Source organism: Sphaeramia orbicularis, chromosome 9 (genome assembly GCF_902148855.1).
Source record: "Sphaeramia orbicularis chromosome 9, fSphaOr1.1, whole genome shotgun sequence".
NCBI classification, from domain to species: domain Eukaryota; kingdom Metazoa; phylum Chordata; class Actinopteri; order Kurtiformes; family Apogonidae; genus Sphaeramia; species Sphaeramia orbicularis.
In genome coordinates, this window is record NC_043965.1 from 34,226,738 (window position 1) to 34,248,155 (window position 21,418).

The 21,418-nt window shown below is 42.5% G+C and overlaps 1 protein-coding gene across 5 annotated transcripts in view; it reads left to right on the plus strand.

Annotated features, from left to right (window-relative positions):
- The window catches only part of ncor2 (nuclear receptor corepressor 2), a 94,734-nt gene extending 73,621 nt beyond the window's left edge, over positions 1–21,113 (plus strand). The window contains exons 22-46 of one of the 5 annotated variants that reach the window (XM_030142501.1): positions 180–453; positions 1,502–1,666; positions 1,802–1,938; positions 2,061–2,160; positions 2,336–2,443; positions 3,109–3,212; positions 6,682–6,832; positions 7,328–7,474; positions 7,579–7,671; positions 8,347–8,564; positions 8,797–9,142; positions 9,287–9,490; positions 9,938–10,186; positions 10,821–10,916; positions 11,013–11,279; positions 11,383–11,563; positions 11,690–12,183; positions 14,333–14,463; positions 14,615–14,790; positions 15,815–15,949; positions 16,149–16,291; positions 16,381–16,434; positions 16,945–17,139; positions 17,457–17,636; positions 18,037–21,113. In XM_030142501.1, coding sequence (XP_029998361.1) covers positions 180–453; positions 1,502–1,666; positions 1,802–1,938; positions 2,061–2,160; positions 2,336–2,443; positions 3,109–3,212; positions 6,682–6,832; positions 7,328–7,474; positions 7,579–7,671; positions 8,347–8,564; positions 8,797–9,142; positions 9,287–9,490; positions 9,938–10,186; positions 10,821–10,916; positions 11,013–11,279; positions 11,383–11,563; positions 11,690–12,183; positions 14,333–14,463; positions 14,615–14,790; positions 15,815–15,949; positions 16,149–16,291; positions 16,381–16,434; positions 16,945–17,139; positions 17,457–17,636; positions 18,037–18,230 — 4,542 coding nt within the window. In that variant the 3' untranslated portion in view covers positions 18,231–21,113. Of the gene's footprint in view, positions 1–179; positions 454–1,501; positions 1,667–1,801; positions 1,939–2,060; positions 2,161–2,332; positions 2,444–3,108; positions 3,213–6,681; positions 6,833–7,327; positions 7,475–7,578; positions 7,672–8,346; positions 8,565–8,796; positions 9,143–9,286; positions 9,491–9,937; positions 10,187–10,763; positions 10,917–11,012; positions 11,280–11,382; positions 11,564–11,689; positions 12,184–14,332; positions 14,464–14,614; positions 14,791–15,814; positions 15,950–16,148; positions 16,292–16,380; positions 16,435–16,944; positions 17,140–17,456; positions 17,637–18,036 lie in introns of all 5 variants that reach the window. The other 4 variants (XM_030142498.1, XM_030142502.1, XM_030142499.1 and 1 more) reach the window with 4 other exon arrangements.
- The last annotated feature ends 305 nt before the right edge of the window (positions 21,114–21,418 follow it).

Sequence of the window (21,418 nt, forward strand, 5' to 3'; positions counted from 1 at the left end):
CCAGGGAAACTTCAGCTTACCAAGAAATAAGAGATGTTTTTTTTTTGCTATCATGGTGATCAGACACTGTATGTGGCAAACCATATGTCAAATGCCAGGCAGGAGTGTATTTGTGTCATGTGAGTGGTGTGTATATAATGTGTGTACGTGTTTCCTTTGCCTCTCATCCTTGTGTGCAGATGCCAGAGGCCTCTGTGCAGGGCAATCAGCGGAGTGGTGGTAGTGGCAAAGCTGCACTACCTCCCCATGCCCTGGCTCTGTACCAGCAACAGATCACCATGGCTCATGGGGAGTCCTCTCAGGAGGTCAAACAGCAACAGCTGCAACAGCAGCAGCAGTTTTCAGGCCAGCCAGGAAAACCACAGCCTTATACCCCACAAGCAGACAGAGACGCTCTTCGCAGTAGCAGTCCTCGTGTCCGACCACGCAGCCCTTCCACCAGCGACAAAGATGGTACGAAACCTCCCTCACAACAGAATCCTACCTGTGGTATCTATAGCACTGAGTTGCTGGTAAAACATTCAAATCACGATTTACATCAGTACTTAACTAGTAAGCAAATATCAAGAGTAGAACTCACTGAAGGCTGTTTGTGAACTGCACTGTTGGATTAGCACTGAAAAGAGAAAATATTACCTCTGTAAAATGGAGGTTAATGAAAGTGCTGCATATTATTTGATCTAGTTTTACTTAGTTGGTCCTTGCTACATGCTCTAACCTTGAAATCTGTGTTCTTTTGTGTTTGGGGTATTCAGGTGTTTCTGGGACACTCATGTAGAAGGGAACTGATAAATGATCTGGTATTGCTATTGACCCAGAAGGGAATATAGTCTAGTTCAGTGCACTTACTGTGAGCTGGTGGAATGTGAATATCTGAGAGCACAGTGTAAGACTTTTAGCAACAGTCCAGACAAAGACAGGTCTTTCATAACCCAGTGGGCAGACCAGCTGTGAAGTCCAAAGCATAGAAACCACCTTTTATTCATTCTTATGAATTTTTAAGGAATAAAAATGATTTACATACCTTCTACAGACGCAAATTTGTAAACTTTTACAAACATTTAGCTTGAGACTGAACATAATATCTTGTTGTAGGAAAGCAGTTTATCTGGTTTCTGCATGTTTTATATACGAGATGAAATGCTTTTGTGAGGATGTGATGATCTGTGGTGTGTTTGAGAGGTGGTTACTACACCTCCTGTGGGGACTACATAGGTTCTTTTTCCTTCTTCACTTGCAGTGTGTCTATTCAGTTACATTGTTTGACTCAGCTGAACATGTCAAAACCTTATCTGTGCTTTATTCTTAGTGTGTTCTTGTGTATTAAAGTAGTCCACATGGCAGTGAAGTTGTGGTATTTGTTGGATCTGTTCCACAGAAAGTGCAAGTGTTGAGGGTGATGACATGGTGAAGTAGCAGCAGCCGAAGGACAGCTTCTTGAACAGTGCAAGTCTAGTTGAGTGCTTGAGTGCTTTGACCTAATTCTGTTTTTGTTTTGCAGAAAAGTCCCGGGCTTTCTCTCCGCACGGTGAAGCCAAGAAGCAGGCTCTGGGCCCTGATGACCTGCGGACCTCCAGCTTAGGTCGGCCCGTTATGTCTCCATATCCCATGTCCCCACGAGACATGGCCAAGATCAGTCATGACCAGCACCTGCTCCACTTCAACTGTGAGCCCCTCCCCATCCTGTTCTTATATGGGAAATAAATGTGTATTCATGTATAGGAGTTCAGCACAGTATTTTCCATACATTCCATTCAGCATTTATGTTTGGTATATAATTGATTCTCCATGTATCTGCCAGCGTTCCAGCAAACGGGCCACCCGTCTATCCCTGGTCTGCCACAGGACAGTGGCAGGCTGGCCGCAGTGAGACCCCTTCCAATGCCAGAGCCCCCACCTCTCATTTCCTCCACCAAACCAGGGGGCTCCATCACACAGGTATAGCACCATATAAAGTATAGAAACAGACGAGAATAGTAAAAGATTTGAGCCTGACCACCCATTTTTCACAGCATATGTAATACTGCGCTATTCTGACCATGTTTTGCTTGACTTTTTAGGGCACCCCAGTGCAGTTGCATAGCCCAGCCCATGGGTTGGACCATGGGAAAGTACCCCCCACACAGATGGGGTTGTCTTGGATGGATCAGAGGAAAGTGGGTGAGTAGAAATGGCCGCTCTTCTTATAAATTTAATCCTACAATACTTGACATACTAGTACAGTGCTGACTATTAAACTTTTATATCCATTTGAAATTGGTAATATGTAGTCATGTCTGTTTCCTTACCATTTCTCTGTTCTTTCATCCCCTAACTGTTTTGTACCACACAACAGGTTCTTTCCCCGTGATAAAGCAGGAACAGCTGTCCCCTCGCAGCTCGTCCTCTCAGCCCGATAACCTGTCAATACAGGGGCCACCTCATGATAGTGCGTCTGGACGAGGTGGGTGAACTGAACTGTATTACAACGTGCATTTCCCTTCTGTAAATTCCACTCTGTTACTTTCCAAGTAAATATCAGCATTAAAGATGAATTAAAAACTGATTAACTTTGCCACCATTCAAGATGTTACATGCTCACATTAATACTGAAATAATAATGCACTGGAAAAGATCAACACCAATCCAAATGAGCCCTGTGTGTCCTCAAGACAGTAAAGATACTTGAATAGCCTAAACAAGCACAAGCTGTAAAACCAGTTGAAAAGTAAAACCAGTTGAGAAGTAATGACTGCAATTCAGTGAAGCTTGTCTAACTTCAGTAATGTTTCGAGTATGTGGAGACCAGGAGGCATTCTTGTTTAACTCTGGTAAACATTGTACTCACTGGGGGCTGATAAGGGTGAAACATTCATAGAATAGTACAATTTTTGGGAATTGAGAATCAATTTTAGGTCAACAGTGATCAAATGGGCATGTTACATTTCCTGTGGTTCATTTTGTAAACCTTTTAATCCTCAATCATGTTAATATTATTGTATGCACATGCTATACATAATATATTACTTTTCTTAGTTTGCTTACACTGTGTTTTGTTGCTGAAATATGGTTAGTGTAGCCGTACACCTTGCTTTAAATTGTTAAAATCTATCTATTTTTAACCTCTAGCTTCCATTCCAGCTGTACAAGGAGGCAGTATCACCAAGGGCATCCCAGGGACCAGAATGCATCCAGATTCCTCAATATCCTACCGGGGAGGCTCCATCACTCAGGTGAACTAACACTGGACATCCATCATACAGTACTTACCAGGACTTGCCTGGCATGGTCAAGTGTGCTTTGAGCTTGCAGATTTAGTATATACTGACACATGGGGCTTAATCTGGAAAGTTCATTTTCCTGCATAACACAGCTGCGCAGTACACATTTGACCCAAAAAAGGTTTGCATATAAATTGTTAGTCCAGTTTGCTTGTATTTTAGTAGTAAATAATACTTTATTTAGAAAATATTTGCTGAAAGTTAACTGCATTAAGAGTGAACTTTTGTTTAGGGGAAGGGGTTACTTACCCTGACCCTTAGGATGTTTGATTCAGTCGAGTTTTATTTAGATACAGCACCAGACCAAAATCAACATAATGTACATGGAAATTATTGTTGTTGTTGTTGTTGTTATGATGATGATGATGATGTGGGAAAGTCCCAAAAATGTCCCTTGAGTAAGCACTTGGTCTTTTCTCCCCTTTAACCTGAATAAACCTCTGATAGAACCAGGTTCTCATTAACTGGTCGTCTTCCTCAACTGATTGTGTGGACAGAAGATATAGTAATCCGGCATTATTAGGACATAATTCCCTCTCACTATGATTTTACTTGTACTGTAGCAGACTTTCCTCTTTGTGCAGTTCACCTCCGCATTGGGTGTGCCAGTCCTGATACAAGTGCGTTATGAATATTCTGCTGACTTTGTCCAAATTTGGAGTAGTGCATTACAACAGAGAACTGACAAACACTTCTCTTCCTCTTTATTTGGAGAACCTCTGGACAGGCCATACAGATAGGGTTAGCAAATAAACTGCAATGCAGCAATTTACACTGTTGTGCTTACATAATAATCAGTCCTAAATAATATTAGTAGTGTATGACAAAACCTCAAAAGTATAGGCATATATATTAACATGTTTTACACATAATGTTTTGTAATGTCCTGTCACAATTTGTTGGGAGACATGCTTATTGCTGGTGTCTTTGACTACTGACTAGGAATTATGTGCTCTAGCTGCTGGGATTTGCTTAGTTCAGGGACTTGTGTGTTTAAATGGTGAAGTGAAACTGACACCGTCAAACTGGGTTAAGGTTTGCGATAGCACCTGTTTATATGGCCATTAAAGAAAAAAAACTCCCGTTCTTTTCATCAGTATGTGTACATGTGGCTCAATTTTGCTAGTATCAACACTGTCTTAGAGCCTATCCATACTGTTAAACACTCCTCCAGTCAGTGTAACAGCTTGCATTACGTGGTTTTGATTTGTGTGCTCATGATGAAAGACGGCAGCACAGTTGTTGAGAGGTCATGAGGCACGGCAAGTGCTGTTACTGCAGGATCTCCCTGCTGCTGTGACATAATCACAGCTCTTAGTGACCCTAGTCACCGTAGCAACAGGTACAAACTGTACCGCATCTGTTCCTTCTTTTATTTATCTATTTACTCTAGTCACTGGATAAACCCAGTCATTGATATGCCCACCTGGCACAAGAGGAAAAACAAGTGCTGCACATATGACCAACGGTGCTCCGTCATTCACCATTGTAGAATAGTAAAGAAGAAGTTAAAGGTAGAAATACATTTTATTCTTCTTATTAGGGCTGCACGATATTGAAAAAAGCTGACAATGCATTTTTTTTATTTTATTTTTTTTTAACCCTGCGATATATATTGTGATATGAAAAACTACTCAGGAGGATATAATAGCTGTGTGGTGCTGACGTAAATGGTCAAACAAATTAGTTGTGTTTCCTCTCGTTGTGGCGACAGCTGCAAGGCACTGTCGACGCAGAACACGTTTCAGTATCATCCTTCTTGTAGCTAAAATAATTCCAGATAACTGACATTGCTTTTCTTTTTGGCACCAAGTTTTCGTTTTCAGTGATTTTCTCTTGTTCGTTGCTCATTTTTCAATGTTGTTACCAGTGACTCACTCCATGTGCAGGGGTGTGGTCTGCTTCGACAAACTGATTAAGAACGATTGTGATTGGTGGATTGCTGCGCACAGTATGTGTCAGGTACCCAGGGTGAAATTAGATGAGAACATGTCTAGTTCATTTGCCTCCTACATTACAGGACCTGCGATGTTACTATTGCTCACACATACATTGTGATGACAGTGCTCAAACGGTATATTGTGCAGCTCTAATTCTTATGAGACAGATGATTTCGTTTTCTAAGTCTAAGCTGGATGGATCACTTGATTCATGTGGTGTGGTTAGGGTAATATGGCTGTATTCTATGAGTAATATAGGGCTACTTTAGTTCATGCCATTTGATTTTCAAGTGGAGGTCAGATGAAACATTACAACTCAAGCCCCAAACATTCAGCATTGTCTTCTGATACCTCTTGGAGTTTTTATACATAACCAAGAAATGTGACCTTGTACACTAGTACTGTACCTCCAACTCAGTCATCCACCTCCACTCTGGTCTCTTCACCAAGTAGTGTAAAACCATGACTCATACACAGTGTACAACTGATGTGACTCAAACGTTTTCAACACAGCTGCTGTTGTTGCCAAGTGTTTGCCACCTCCACATCTTTTGTATTTCAAAGCTATGTTTTTGTCTTTTTTTCTTACTTGTGTGTTGGTTTATTTCTAGGTTTTTTGTCCCATTGTCTTTCACAGTTGTAACATATGCTCTCTCTGGGGTAAAACGATTCAAGAAGCACAATGCATCTGTTCTGCATCTAAAACAATCTACATTTTACATTGAAAAACACGTTACACAAGGTTCATTAGTCCGGAATAAAGCTCTTTATTCCTGACTAAATTGATCAGTTTTATTGGCTTGGTTTGGACTTATTTTGTGATGGATTGTGTGATTATTCTTTAGTGGTGTAACTATCAGCACAGAATGTCTTCATGTAACTGGTAGTTAGGTTTATCTTATCTTTTGTCAAGTTTCATTATAGCGCTAATTTAGGTCATGTAACACAGTATAATCAGGTGTCACGTTGTAAAAGCAAAAATTGCACAGTATAAACATTTGAAGCACAAAATTAAAGCCATAAACCCAGCAGTGCATGTACTTGAACCTGACTGGACTTTTTTTATATTTGCTATGACTAAATCTGAATGCGTAATAGTGACAAAAAAAAATCAAATTTACACAATCTTTTTATTAGTATTATTATTATAGTATTTTAGTGTATTACAAATGATCTACGTATGTTAAAATATATTCTTTCTTCAAGCATGTTATAGCAAGAATTTAAAATAATAGAGCAAATATATCTTTATTCTCCATTATTTGTCGAATTTCCTGTGGGATTACTAAGGCTCTCATCTTTTCATCCTCTGTAGAAAGTTCAGTGGGCAGGCTACATGGTTGCCAGAATAATCTTTTATAGTTCCCACACCCCATCATATTAAAGTCAGACTGTAAGACCAGACTTTTAACTCTGTCTTAAGATCACCTGCTGTTGTCTGGGATGATAACACGTCGGTCTCATTTCTGTCCTCTCCACAGGGGACACCGGCTGAAGTGCTGTATAAAGGAACCATAACTCGTCTGGTCACAGAAGACAGCAGCAGCCGAGCTGAGCGAGAGAGGGATGAGCCGCTGCCTAAAGGCCATGTGGTCTACGAGGGTATCGGTGCCCATATCCTCACATATGACCGTAAGTGTTCAGCTAGACTACAACATACCTGCTACACCATCCACCAGTAGGCATTCTCCACAGTAGGTATTGAAAGTTGCTGTGGCAGAAAATGAACAGGTATAATTACTGTAGTTCACGGTCAGTGTTTTTCATGTTGGTGCTTTAGTTCCAGGGTTTTAGTTTGTTCATGCCAGCTCAGTGTAATGGCTTTCTGGGACACTGAAATGGAACAGATCCATCATTAGCATTTTTAGAATCACCTGTGTTCTTCCTGCTGCGACGAGCCATAATGTCTGCTGTGAAAAAGTCTGTTACTTTCTTTTTGATCTTGACACGAGCACAATAAGTGAAATGGTTTCCACTAAATTAATCTTTTAACTACTGTACTACGTTTTAGGTCATTCATGACTTACACCTCATTAGTATTTCCTAAGCAGTACCCTTTACAGGATTATGGTCGTCACTTTTCTCCTCTGCATGTCTTTCACTTTGGCCCTTCTTTGTCATTTTCAGGCCCACCTTCTCAGACTCCTAAGGATGAGGGCAGAGGTTCGGGGCAACCTGGGGAAGTCCTGGGGCTGAAGCGCCCTTATGATGTTATGGAAGGGGCTCCAAGAGGGCTGCCCATGAGGGATTCACTGTCTGCTGCCAACTGTGAAGGTAAGAGACACCACTTGTCCTTCTGTCACTCAGTGTGTACCTCTGTTTGTCATTTTGTTTGGCTGTTTTAATCACATTCAACCCCCTTTTTCCCCCATTTTTAGGCCTGATTGTTAGAGCTATGCCTCATGATAGGGACAGTCCACACCACACATCTTACAAGGATGCCCATCACATCCGTGGCTCCATCTCACAAGGTAGGACAACTTCAGAGGAAAAACTCGCTGACATGTGATAGTGGGGCTTGAGTTCGATCTTCTTAATAATCATAAAAGAATAATTTCGATGTATGTTTGATAATGAAACAGAAAAAGCTTAACATCATTGTCTGTTAGGTGATGTATGGATGTTTATGGAATCTTAAATATGTCTAGAGAAGTTCTTAAGGAGTTGACTGTTGATACTATATCTGTTAACTTTATATAAATGTGTCCGCCTACAAGAAAATACAGTTTAGTATAGAATACGGTTTTATCTGTCATTTCTGTTCTGATGGTTTTTCTCTTGGAGGCTCTCACTCATTGTGCTCTCACTTTTGTACTTGGAGTGCTCACTCAGCAGAGCTGCAGAGAAAGCCCTTTTTTTTTTATTCAAAAGACAGATTGTTTTATCTTACCAGAAATTTCCCACTGGCAGCATGTCTTCTTTCATGTTGATATTAATATCTTAATCTGTTAACTCCAAAAACCATCTTGTCTCATCTTGCCTAGAGATAGTAGTAAAAGAAACTCCTCTTAAAATCCCTGAGCCTGTATAATCCGATCAGAACCATTCTTTGTGTCTTTCCTGTCTATTCTCAGCTCTTCTGTCTACGTAAAGAAAAGCTGTGCCGTTCCTCTTGGGATGCGAATAATATAATACCTTGATTTCAGGTATACCTCGTCATCTGGACCCTCAGGATGGTTACCTGAGGAGGGAGGCGAAACAGATGAAGAGAGATGGCTCCCCACCTCGTGGGCCTGGTTCACTTTCGGACCCATTGAAGGCCAGAGAATCTATGGTTCCCACGGTGAAGGAGGCCGGACGTTCAATCCACCTCATTCCCAGGGAGGAGCTTAGACAGCCTACCAAGGAAGGCATCATAGCACAGGTACTCTGTCATGACTACAGCAATGGCCTTTTCTGTGATGTTCAATACATCTTTGTTCTGAAGTTAGTCTATATCTTTGTTGGCAGTAATGTTGTTCTTCCTTGTGGAGTTAGTAAGAGGGTCTTAAAAGTAATTACATTTATGTTTAAATATTGAGCACAGATGCCATGTAAACCTTCATGTTAATGTTTTCAATGCATTGTACATTAATTCCTTTTGCGCTCATCTCTAGGGATCATCCATGAAGCCAGAGCCAGCTGCATCGGGAAAACGTCATGATGTCCGTTCCATTATTGCCAGTTCACCACGTTCTTACCACAACACACCCTCTCATTTGGAGATGCGTGGGGAAAGAGGCCGCTATGAGGAGGCACCCAAAGGGCGTCCCAGCGCAGTGGTCAGCACAGCTAGTTCAATGGCCCGATCATCTCCATTAACACTAGGGTCGGAGCAGGGAGGTAAAGCCCATCATAGCCCTGTGGGTTATGAGGAAAAAGGCACCTTACGGACCCCTTACCCTGGGCCCTCTCATCGTGGCTCCCCACTGTCTAGAGAAGCAAGCCAAAGGCAGCATGATGGTGGGTATTTATCAAGAGTCTGTGAAAATGCATGAACAACTACACATGCAACATTTTCACTTTCTTGCGAACATATAATAGGTGTATTAATGTATAGAAAGCAATAACAGAGCTTAAAATGAAAACTGTTTCTTTAAACTCCAGGTTCCAGTAAGAATCCCCCTCAGGAGAGGAAAGCCACACCAACCCCCAGGGAGATGAGCGCCACTAAGTCCCCACTCCCAGGTGTTCCAGACCAACAGACCTATGAGCGTCTGCTGCAGGGTCTTGGCGCTGCAGACGTGTACCGCCAGATCCCCTTAGCCTTTGATCCTGCAGCACTGCCCCGTGGCATCCCCATTGACCCAGGTACTACCACAGTCAAATTAGATGAGATGAAGCTAAAATAATTACCTGTAGGATGTCAGCGTCACTGAGTGGAGCATAAAATAAATTTTCAAAATGTCAAGGCAATTATATTGAATCATGATCTCAGGCTGGTCTAATATGAAACCATATGAGCTTTTTCATCTGTAACATCAGTCCTTGGTGCTGGTCCTTCCAGCCCTGTGCAACCTCATGTTTCCAGTTTTCTTTTTATTCATTTATTATGAGCTGATTAGAGCTCCTTTCATCTAGCTTTGACAGGAGTTTTGCTGATTACTGTGGGGTTGCTGATAACATTAAAAGTGCAACACTGCTCTTTTTGTTTGATATGAATTTTGGGTTTACTCTACCTACATAGGGACTTCAGTGATTTTCCTCTGTTATTCAGTACTTTGTAAATGATGAGACTTTCCCTCTCCATGCCTACAGCCTACTACTTGCCTCGCCCCCTCGCCCCCAACCCTGCATACCCTCATCCCTACCCCTACCTCATTCGTGGCTTTCCAGACACTGCAGCTCTGGAGAACCGCCAGACTCTGCTCAATGACTACATCACCTCACAGCAGATGCACCAGTGGCCTGCAGCTGCTGCAATGGCTGCCCAACGGTCTGACCTGCTGAGGGGCCTCGCTCCACGAGACCAGCAGCTTCCTCTCCCCTACTCTGCAGCTCCACGTGGTATGGGCACAAATAAACCGCACACATTTGCTTCTATTGTCTTTGATGTTTCTCAAGTTGTAAACATTTTTACAATCTGATCGATTGAGGTTTTATAAAGTGGTGTCCATAGTATCAGAATGTCTTTTTTTTTTTTTTTTTTGTTACTTTTACCCATTTATTATCTACACTGCATGTTGCAGCTTTGGTGGAACCTAGCACATGTGGCTGTACACAGCATCAACTAAGGTAAAGTCAAATGGTAGTGTTCAGCTTGAATTAACTTTCACTGGTAATTGTGCTGAGGAAACTTCAAGTGTATCTGTGTCTGTGAGTGAGTAAAGGTAAAGTATGCAAGTTTACAAATTAAGAATACTGGTAGTTTATTTTTGGCTCACGGAAAACACAAACATCTGACTCTGATGTAACTGTAGGCTTTATGTAGTGGCAAGTGGTACAAGGCAAGGGTGCTAAATGAATCTCTGCATCCCCATACTCACTGATGTGCAAACACTGTGCACCATTTATATCCTCTACTACAATATCTCACATATCCTTTTAGGGCTTTGTTAACAGTTCTTTTTTTTCCTTCCCTTAGGGATCATCGATCTATCTCAGGTGCCACACTTACCTGTCCTGGTCCCTCCCTCTGCAGGGGCAGCCGGTTCCCCAATGGATCGCATCACCTACATGCCCGGGGGAAGCACCAGCTTCCCTGGCAGGCCTTACAATACCTCTCCCATCTCACCCGGTACAAATCTGTTCACACAAGATAATCTTGCCTGTTGTCTTTAATCTTGTTGATTTTTATTAATTGTGTTTTTCCTCCTTGACTTTTTCTATACAGTTGGTTCTTCACACATGAACAAGATGCAAGGCACATCTTCATCTTCAGAACGTGAGCGGGAAAGAGACCGTGAGCGTGACAGAGAGAGGGAACGAGACCGGGAGAGAGACCGGGAACGGGAGAGGGAGAGGGAGCGTGAACGGGACCGGGAGAGAGAACGGGAAAGAGAACGGGAGAGAGACCGGGACAGGGAACGGGACAGAGAGCGTGACCGTGAGAAGGGTGGGTCTCATGGCGTCGTGGAGCATGCTCCCATTTGGCGACCAGGTATGGACATCCACTTAGTCTACAAATTGAAAGTTGAAGATCCCCTAACACAGATTGTGGAAAAGTAATAGACTAGTGAAATGAGTGTGTTTTCATCTCTCAGGTACAGAGCACAGCTCAGCTAGCAGTAGCAGCACACGACCTTCTTCTCAACCTTATAGCCACCAGCATTCTCCAGTCTCTCCTCGCACTCAGGAGACTGTGCAGCAGAGACCAAGCGTACTGCACAACACTGGGGGCAAGGCACTGTCTGTCAGTGAACACTCTGGCTCATCTGTATTACGGTATAGTGCAGTTTATTTGTGTTGTTTACAAAGAAAAATGTTACATTTCCCAAAATGGTCAGAAGCATTTACTGTGTGCATAATGTATGAATGTATGAATAAGTGTGGTTGTCTTTTCCCTCCCAGGTCCATGTCCTCAAGCTCAGGGCGCTATCAAGGTTACCCTGGCCATCTGAGGACAGGTATGCCCCCTGAGGCCTATCCACCTGCCATGGACTCAAGTATAGCCAAAGAGCAGAGTCGTGATGGAAGCAAAAATAGGGGAGGTCTGCCTAAGCATGTACAGGATCAGCATGGACCCTCCAGTAAATCTGACCCCAAGTTGTCCAACCTCAGTCCAGGAGGACTATACCCTGGTTCTTATCCCTCGGGTTCAAGCCGACCCCAGCATCTGCTGCCTCCCCAGTCGGATAATCCTCCTGGCCGTGGAGAAAGCGGTACACCTAGTAGGGAAAAGACTCAAAACAAACCGATGTCCATTCAGGAACAAGAGCTCCGAGCACTCGGTAAGACCACCATGACTGCGGCCAACTTCATAAACGCGATTATTATACGTCAAATTTCATGTGAAACGGGGATGCCAGAGACGGGGTCGCTTGTTGCCAACAGCGCCAATGATGGTAAGATGCTCTGGATCCCAGGGTCCCCTCATCACCCAGACCCTCCCTCGTCAGTCTGTGGCCTATTGCACGCTGTGGTGGTTGGCATTATCAAATCAGCCCAATTCATTTACATTTTTTTTTCTTTCAGTGCTCTACTATTTGCTTTTTCCCCAATTTATTAGCCTTTCTTTACAGGCTTAAAGACCACCAAGGGTTGAAATGAAAATTAGAAATTTCAAGAGACAGTTTAAAAGCTTGATGCATCTAAAATGTTAATAACAAACAGCTTAAGGCAGAATTTACCATGAAGAAAATAAGATCCGAGGTGTCCTTTAAGGCGTCATTTGAGTTAATAAAAGCTGGTGGCACATTAAGGCAAAAAATCCTTTGCTGCTTGTTTCTCCTTTTTTTTTTTTCTTTTTTTTTTTTTTTTTTTTTGGAAGAAGATGTGACTTAAATTTAACATGTGGCACCCCTCCTCCCTCACATTCGGCTGCTTGAAACAGAATATTTTACCACATGCAAGTGGGCATGACAAGAATATTTTAGACACTTGGAAAGACATGGAGGCTTTTATAACCCTGTTAAATGAGACTGCCTGTAATCCGAACACTTTTATATGCAGCGGCTCGTCTTTAGTTCCGCATGTCTTACAAGGCACTACTCTCCTTGTAATGCCTTGTCCTTTACAAAGTTAAAAAAAAAAATTAAAATACAGATAGTGTACTGTAGTGTGTGATGAGATGATTAAACAAGAGTTGATACATTGCTTTGGTAGATTTTTTTTTTTATTTTGGTGTTATTCAACCACATTTAGTCACAACAGCAGTTATAACATTTTCCAAAAGTATTACCAACCCTTAAACTGACTCCCTGGGGTCCTAGAGAGCACTATTGTTGCACAAGAAGAGGGTGGGAAAGCCGTCCCCGGGGGAGGGGGGTACTGCAGCTTCTGGCCCCCAAATCTCTGCATGTTCCTATTTATGGCTCACAGTAATTTATGCTGATTTTTTTTCTCTTTTTTTCTTGACACACATGCCAAATGCTCAACACATCTCTCTCTCAATCAAGCCGCTGGGAATTTGTCTGTTATTTGGAATGTAATATTGTTGTGTTGGTTTGTGCTTGTAGAGCAATGTGTCACACATATTTATACAAACCTGCAAAAGACCACCGCATGCTGACTTTAAATAAGTATTGCAGGTTAAAATATTCCTTCATAGGCAGCATGCCACAAAGAATAAGACTGCAAGACTGCGTTATTAATAGGGTATCATCACCTTGTTGTTGGCATGCAATAAGAGTCACTAATAGGCAGGACCACAAGGAGAAATACAAGACATGAACAGTGTTAGTAGCTCAGTCTCTTGTTGTTGCTAGTTGACAACATCAAGTCCCCTGAAGGGAGTCATCCTCTCCGGGAGGTTGTGTCGTCAGTCTGGCCCCCCATGCTCAACTTGCATCATCCTCTGAGATAAATACTGTGATGGTGTAATAGTTGTGTAAGAAAAAAAGACTTGAAATTGGCTTGGAGTGTCCTGTGGAGCATGCAGGTGGAGAGGCTTTGCATTGAGAGTTTTTCTTTTAAGAGCTGTAATGCTTGTTTGATTATTTATCTCTAGCATTCATATTTTCATTCATATATGGATCACAGCCTGCAGTATTGATACTCAGAATTCTCTTGACTCTAAAGCTGCCCTCCTGAATATTTTATCTGTCAGCTAAGCCTAGATGCTCCCCAGTAAATCAGTTAAAATTGGCTTACTCTGACCTTTCCACATATGAGTCAGGCATGCAAATGCAGCCCAGCTTACTGTAATTTCTGGTCAAAGCTAGGCTTGCGTAGTCAGGTATGCAAAGGATACACTAAAAATACAAGACATCTGAGATCACATGTCGGATAGGTTCCACAGGAAACATTGCTGTTTGGCTTTCATGTGCAGGTGCAACATGAAATGTTTAAATTCTGCATCCACAATATGCCCTGATGGATGGACATTTCTTAAATATGCATGTTATCATTAGCACATTTCTGAAATTGTTAAATTTAAAATCAGACTGAAAAGCCCAAACTAATTGTGAATCTTGTGTGGATGTGTTTATTTTCCGTTTTTGTGTTTGTGTGCGTGGTTCCACATGTGTGTCTGTGCTTGTTTGGGACTCTCAGCTCAACAGAAAATGGAGCCACTTGGTCTGTACCGTCCTCCATCTGAGGAGAGGCTGTCCCCTGGCCAACAGCCCCTGTCCCCCTGTGTGAAAGGCAGCCAGAGAGTGGTCACCCTGGCCCAGCACATAAGTGTAAGCCTGTTCAGGAACAGTGTGACAATAACAAAAGCTATATCAGAATATTACCATTGTATACGTGCTTTTGACCACCAAGTATCAGTAAAGTCAAACCCTTTACTGTTAATGTACAGTGATTGAAGGGAATCCGTCTCTGTGTTAACAGGAGGTAATAACTAAAGACTACACCAGGCAGAGCCAGCAGCAGCAAAGCTACCATGGCTCACCGGTCCTGGATCTAACCCGTCCACCCAGTGCCTCCCAGCCCCCACCCACCTCACAGGAATCTGCCCAGGGAGGACGCTATTCAGAGGCTCTTGGAGGCGAACGCAATAGAGACCGGTAGGAATAACAGTCAGCCCTCTCCTCTACTACAACATAAGGATTCAATTCAGCAGAGATGTGACTTTTTCAGTTGCTAAACAGAAGCAGGATGTCTGCAGGTCCTTAAAATGTTTTAAAGTCAGGTCTTAAAACGTTAGACCTTCATCTAGTCTTAAATATAAATTTGCAAACTCCTAATTGCCACCAATATTTTTTCAGCCTCTTCGCATAATTGTCATGAATCATATTTTTTCAAGACGTAGCCAATGATGCAAAATGAAGCAGTAGTGTTAGGAGAGCAAAGTTGGACAGATATCACAATTTGGCCAAAAATGTGACTTAGGCAATTACACTATGAGGCTAACACTTTGTTTTTTCTTTATACTTACACTTAGCTTCTTGACAATATTTTTTTTGCCAGTGGCTACTGCCACAGTACTGTGACAAAAAATATTGGTTTGTCTATTGCCACAGACCAATCAAATGTTAGCATTTGTACTAGAGCCAATCATGGATACTGTTCCATGAACTCATTAACCTCTTGTTGCCACAGTACTGTGGTGATATATGGCGTATACTTCACTGCATTCTTTTGTGTATTTTGCTACCACAGTACTGTGGCAATTGATGGAAGAAACAACAAATTGGTGATAGCATACAGTACGGAATATGAATTATTGTTCTAAATACTCCATATGTTGTTTTATGGTGTTCTTTCCTCTGGAGGCTGGAGAAGGTGGACAGAGCTACATGTTAGATGCGGCAGTGTGACTTCAGCCCTGTGTCAGTTCAGTGTATTGAGTGCTGTGGTCCTGTGGAATTCTGCACTCTGAACGTTGTCCCAGTGGCTGATTTATGTCAATGTTGGATTAACCTACCCCAAAGTACTTTATTCAGCCTTAAATTTGGTTAAAAATTATCTTGATCTAAAAAATATTAAGTGAATTGCCTTTTACCAGTAGACACCCTGAGAGACTGACAATTGCTGACCAGTGACATTCATGGCTACATAACTCAAATGCCTTGTGTGTATTCTTTCCAGGTCTCCACCTCAGCCCAAGACATCACCTGTCAGTGTTTCTAATGATGGCATCGAACCAGTTTCTCCTGCTGGAGCCAACTCGGAACCGGATGTCCAGGGTGGAGCCTCTTACCCCAACGAACAGGCAGAGCAGGGGTAAGGCTTTCCATGACCTCCTATCTAAACAAAGCCTGAACGAAACACTGAATATATCAAAATATGCACAGATTTTGCTTGACTATAGAATGAGATTGTAACAAAATGTTTACATACCAAAATCCAGCTTTTAAACACCCAGCGTATTGTTATTTCACGTGTCAGGTGTAATGTGTGTTGTCCTGGGCCTGTTTTACAGAATGGGCTCCCGTTCCCCTCCCAATGCTTCGCAGCCCCCAGCTTTCTTCAGCAAGCTGACGGAGAACACCTCAGCTATCGTGAAGTCAAAGAAACAGGAGATGATCAAGAAGATGACTGTGGTCGGAAATGAAAACGATTTCAGTAAGTCTGACCTCAGCACATACAAGAGACTTTGTCAAATGTCACGAAGTGTGGAAGCTTTTAAAAGCAAACCCTGTTCACACTTTCAGATGCTGGTCAGCCAGGAACAGAAATCTTCAATATGCCAGCGTCTACAGCTGCAGGTAATCTTTCCATTTCATCAATTATGAATATAACACTGCTCATGACAGGTTTCTTTTAAGTGTCACAAAAACACTACTGCACTGGTGTTAAACATATGGCCTGTGGGCCAAAACTGGGCCACCAAGGGGTCCAATCTGGTCTGCAGGATGAGAAGTGCAAAAATGACATTGAAGTCAAGGTCATTATTTAAAGGTTATTATTATTTTACTGGTCTGGCTCACTTTAGATCAAATTGGACTGCTTGTGGCCCCTGAACTAAAATGAGTTTGACACCACTGCTATGCTGCATCGTTCTAAAAACAAAAATAACTTTGGTCTGTTTGCAGCGTCTATAACACAGATGTCAGCTACAGCATTGAGTAAATAATGCTAGAATAAAGTGTGTCTATATGTTGTTCTGATGCAGCCCTTTGTATTCTAACAAGGAAAGGAATATAAAAATTGTCTGGAGAACATGGATATCATGACTTAATCATGGGTTTGTCACCACCATCTTGTTTCCGTCTTAGGACCTGTGAGTGTCCGCAGCCATCCAGCACCAGAGGCTCCTGGAAACTCAATAGGCTTGGAGGCCATCATCAGAAAGGCCTTAATGGGCAAATATGATGATCAGTCTGAGGAGCGGGCCCCATCCAACGCTGGATCCAGTGTTCCTGCTGCCATGTCTGTATCTGATGGACGTCCAGACGACTGTTTCTCACAAGGTGTGTGTCAAAGCCTTCTCTGCCATTGTTTTGGTCCAAACCTGAGCACTGTAATGGTGTTCACACTGACTCAAGCAAACAGCATCAAAGTGGAAAGCAATCCACAGTCTAATATATGTGGACTAAAACACCCAGTTGTGAAAACTCTGTGTACACATCTATACTGTGGAACAGCCTTCTCTCAGAAATCAGATTCGCTGACATGCATTTCAGTCGTTAAATTGGTGGCAGTTTCCTAACAGCAGCTCCAAACAGTGCTGGAAATGTTTGTACATGAGTCTCTTCTTCTGTGAATTTAACCCACACTGTGTTTGCAGGTGGGGGAAAGTCCTCAAAGGGCAGTGGACGTTCTAATGGGCGCAAGGCCAAGTCCCCGGGACCGGGCCTGTCAGGGGGGGAGAGGCCGTCCTCGGTGTCCTCAGTCCACTCTGAGGGAGACTGCAACAGACGAACCCCCCTCACGAACCGTGTGTGGGAAGACCGACCCTCGTCTACAGGTAGAAAAAAAACCTATTGAACTATACATGGTGCTTTTTGCATGAATATAAATGTAAACTGCTGGAGATGCAGACTGCGCTCTCTGGTGGCAAAGTCCTATATTTTTAATGCTCATCCAACCATGTCCTACCTTTAGAAAAAGGCCAGTAGTACAACCCTGGAATACAAGTTACTTTTACACTCGACATAGTTGAGGTTTGTAGAAATGTAAATGCCACCTCAGTTTCCTGTTAATAGAGAACACAGTTCATTGTATCTGTACAGAATTAGCAAAGCAGACACTAATAGTCTGTAAAACCAAACAGAAATTAACCTATACATGGATTCTTAAATTTATAGATTACAGAGGAACATGATAGAAACACTAGAACTGAAACAATTCTTTGTGTGCCTCTCCAGGTTCAACACCCACTCCCTTCCCGTGTAACCCGTTGATCATACGTTTCCCCAGTGGGACGGTGTCTGCTCCGTCTCCCTCCTCCGGTCAGGGGCCTCAAGGTCCGGGTTCAGGTCCTGGACAGGGCCGGTCCTGGGAAGAGGAGCCCAAGCCCCTACTCATGTCTCAGTATGAGACCCTGTCTGACAGCGAGTGACCTGACGCGCCGCTGTACATCAGCACCCGCTAACAGTTGACCACCTCTGTGCTGCTGCAGTCACTCATCCAAACACACACACATACACACACACACACGCACAGGCGTTTTTCTGCTGAGGCATCTGCAAACTTGCCCACACCATTCCACGTATTTCCTCCATCAGTTGTCGGTGAGGATTGGGTCCTCTCCTGTTTTCACACACCTGAGACGCTGAGCACCAACGAGCTGGAACACTGCTGCTCCATGTGTGTATTTGCGCTTACATGTTATGCATTCACTCCAGGACTACTCTTAAGGACAAATCACTTTTTTTTTTTTTTTAACTTTACTACTTTTCCTCACTGGCCTTATCAGAATTGACCCATTGAGCTGCACCTTTTGGCCGCAGTGCTGTAATGTGCTCACGCTTCTGCGGACGGTGTTGTGGGTCTGGTCGGGGGCCTGATGACGGACGCTCTGGCTCTGAGTGCTGGGAGCAGGGGCCCACACAGCCGGGACCCTCTGAGGTTTCTTCACAGTGAACTCCAGGTGCAGGCGGCCTGTGCACTGCTACCACTACAAGAGAATACGTGCGAGACGAGAGAAGAATCGAGGCGTGGTTTTGGTTCTATCTTTTCTCCTTTTATTTCAGTCAGTCCAGTCTGTGTTTGGAAGGTGAACTGAATCTTGCGTACATTTTGATGGTGAACTTTTGATGGTGTCATTTGTTGTCTCTTATCTGCAATGATGTATCTTTTTTGTTCCTTTTTCTTTTGTTTATGGCAGGGTCTGGGGGTAAAGATTGTTCTGTGGGAGGGTCATATCATTGGTTTACAGGGTAAACATATTGTTCATTGCTGATGTCATTATATATTAAGGATGGTCCTGAAGAATGGCAAAGGCCTGTTGACTTCAGGCATCCGTATGTGGAGATGATTTGCCAGATGGATGGCACTGAGACAAGTGACACTTTCTCACTGTTTTTATATTAACCATGTCTGTGTTTGTTGAACCAGTTTTTGGATGTTAAGCACTTAGCTGTCGGTCTGTTCACAACGGCATTTTTAAGAATCGATGTTTCCATGGCAGGTGAAGAATGGACTCAAGAACATAGAGCATAGAAAGCCCACTGTGGAAGTATCCTCCAACACCTATCTGTTTATTCTGGTCTTGCCACCGATATTCTTTAGCGCTCCCACTCTCAAAGCGACAATCACATTACGGTGAACGATGATGAAGCCGCTTCGAGCAGGTGCAGACCAACCTTAAAGCTGCTTAAAGGCAAATTCCTCAGCATCCGACGGAGTTTGTGGTGACAAATAAAGCCATCTTTCTATGACCCGTGGTCCATGGCGGTGGTGGCGGCGGCGGCGGCGGCGGCTTCAGCTGGCCTGCCGGAATCCCGTCTAGGAGCTGTTGTGACAGTCTGACCTCTGACCTGTTATGTCTAGAGGAGGAGCTCCATCCAGGCTCCTCATCTGGACACAATTTGTACAGTTATGAGATATTCCTAGTGTTAAGTGCCATTTATTTTACATATACAGTACTGAAGTTACCAAGTGACGCACAAACTCTATAGTTCAGCCCCCCCATGCCAGGGTTTATACTGTTCAAGCAGGGAAATTGGAAAACAAAAGCAAACGAAACGTCCTCTTTTTAAAATTTATTTTGAGTGTTTTATTTTTTCTTTTTTTAAAAAATTGATCTCATCACGGCCTTCACTTTTAACTGTTTCTCATACATTTTCGCTTCTAAATACGATATCACAGGACACCGGTTTTAAAGGTCTTCTCCAAACTGACAACTGCGACACACTGCAAGTGTACTTCATTCGCCCTTTGTGTTTGTACGGGTTAGACGAAGTGAAGGGGAAGGTGTTGAGAAGCGTGGCGGTAGTTTTCTGTAACCTCAGTTGCATTAACGTGTCCTCTGCTTTTACTCGCAGTATTTTAAAGGTCACCCTGTCGATAAATGCTGTGGTGCTGTGAGGTGTTTTCCGGCCTGTGACTCTGTCCTCAGACTGAACGGTCTAGAGCGATGGCAGTGGCTTTTTTTTGTTTTGTTTTGTTTTTTTTTTGGAAGAGATATTCACTCTCTACTGTCACAGCCGACTCTCACAACACACATATGACTGTTATAGGACTACCTCCTCTCCCTCCTTCATTCTACCTGTCAATGGTGACGTTTTTAGCATGCCACATCTCAACCGTTTATGTTTTTAGGTCTGATGTTTTTGTTTTCTATCAAGGTAATGTAAAGATTGACCAACTTGTCAGGCAAAGACTAAAATTTTAGCCAGGCTTTGTATATCGGTCTCTCTGCTTGGTATGTTATGTATCCACTGATGAAATTGAAGAATGTGACAGAAAACAGACGAAGCCATATCCAGCTGTTCCGTAAACCGATCATAGACTAATACATTGTTTTTAAAAGCATACAGAAATGAATTTTTAAGAAAAACACATCCATTTTTTTTTCTTTCTTATGGTTTGTTTTGATTTACACTCATGTCTTTTGTTGCATTTAAAATCACATAACCGTTCAGACCTAAATGATAAAGTAGATTGTTGTGTTCCCTAGACTGTCCAAGGGTGGGCGGGTGGATGAGTGGGAGGGGGATTGACAAACAGTACAATGTTCAACCATTTTGTGCATACTGATTTTTTTTTTTTTTTTTAAATATAACCCACTGTATAATAGCAAGGATTGTATATAAACTGAAGAGATGTAAATATTTATGTGGCTTGCTTCAAGGTTGGTATTACAAAAAAAGAAAAGAAAAAAAAAGAAATATTCACATGGTTAAATTCTACATGCCCACCAGCAAGCTTTGTGGATAGCAGTGTAAAAATGAAAAACAAAAGACACTGCCTTAATGTTTAAATAAAAAGCTTATTGCCATTTATGGTCTTAGAGTGGAATTATTTATTACTTGTGGAGGTCGGTCTTAAATATTTATTTCCTCTTCGTTTTGGCCCAAAAAGACTTAGAAGAGGATTGATGTGATGATGGTGGAGCTCCACCAGGGGGCAGTATGAGCACGGGTTACATAAAAATTGATCTGATATTAGTGCAAATAAACACCAAGATTATGGAGTTGGTATAAATGTAAGTTCTTTTACTCATGTATTGTACTTTAGTAAAAAGTTAAGGTAGTTGTATTCTTTCATGCTGATTGAAACTTAATTTTCACTACATCCCAGAGT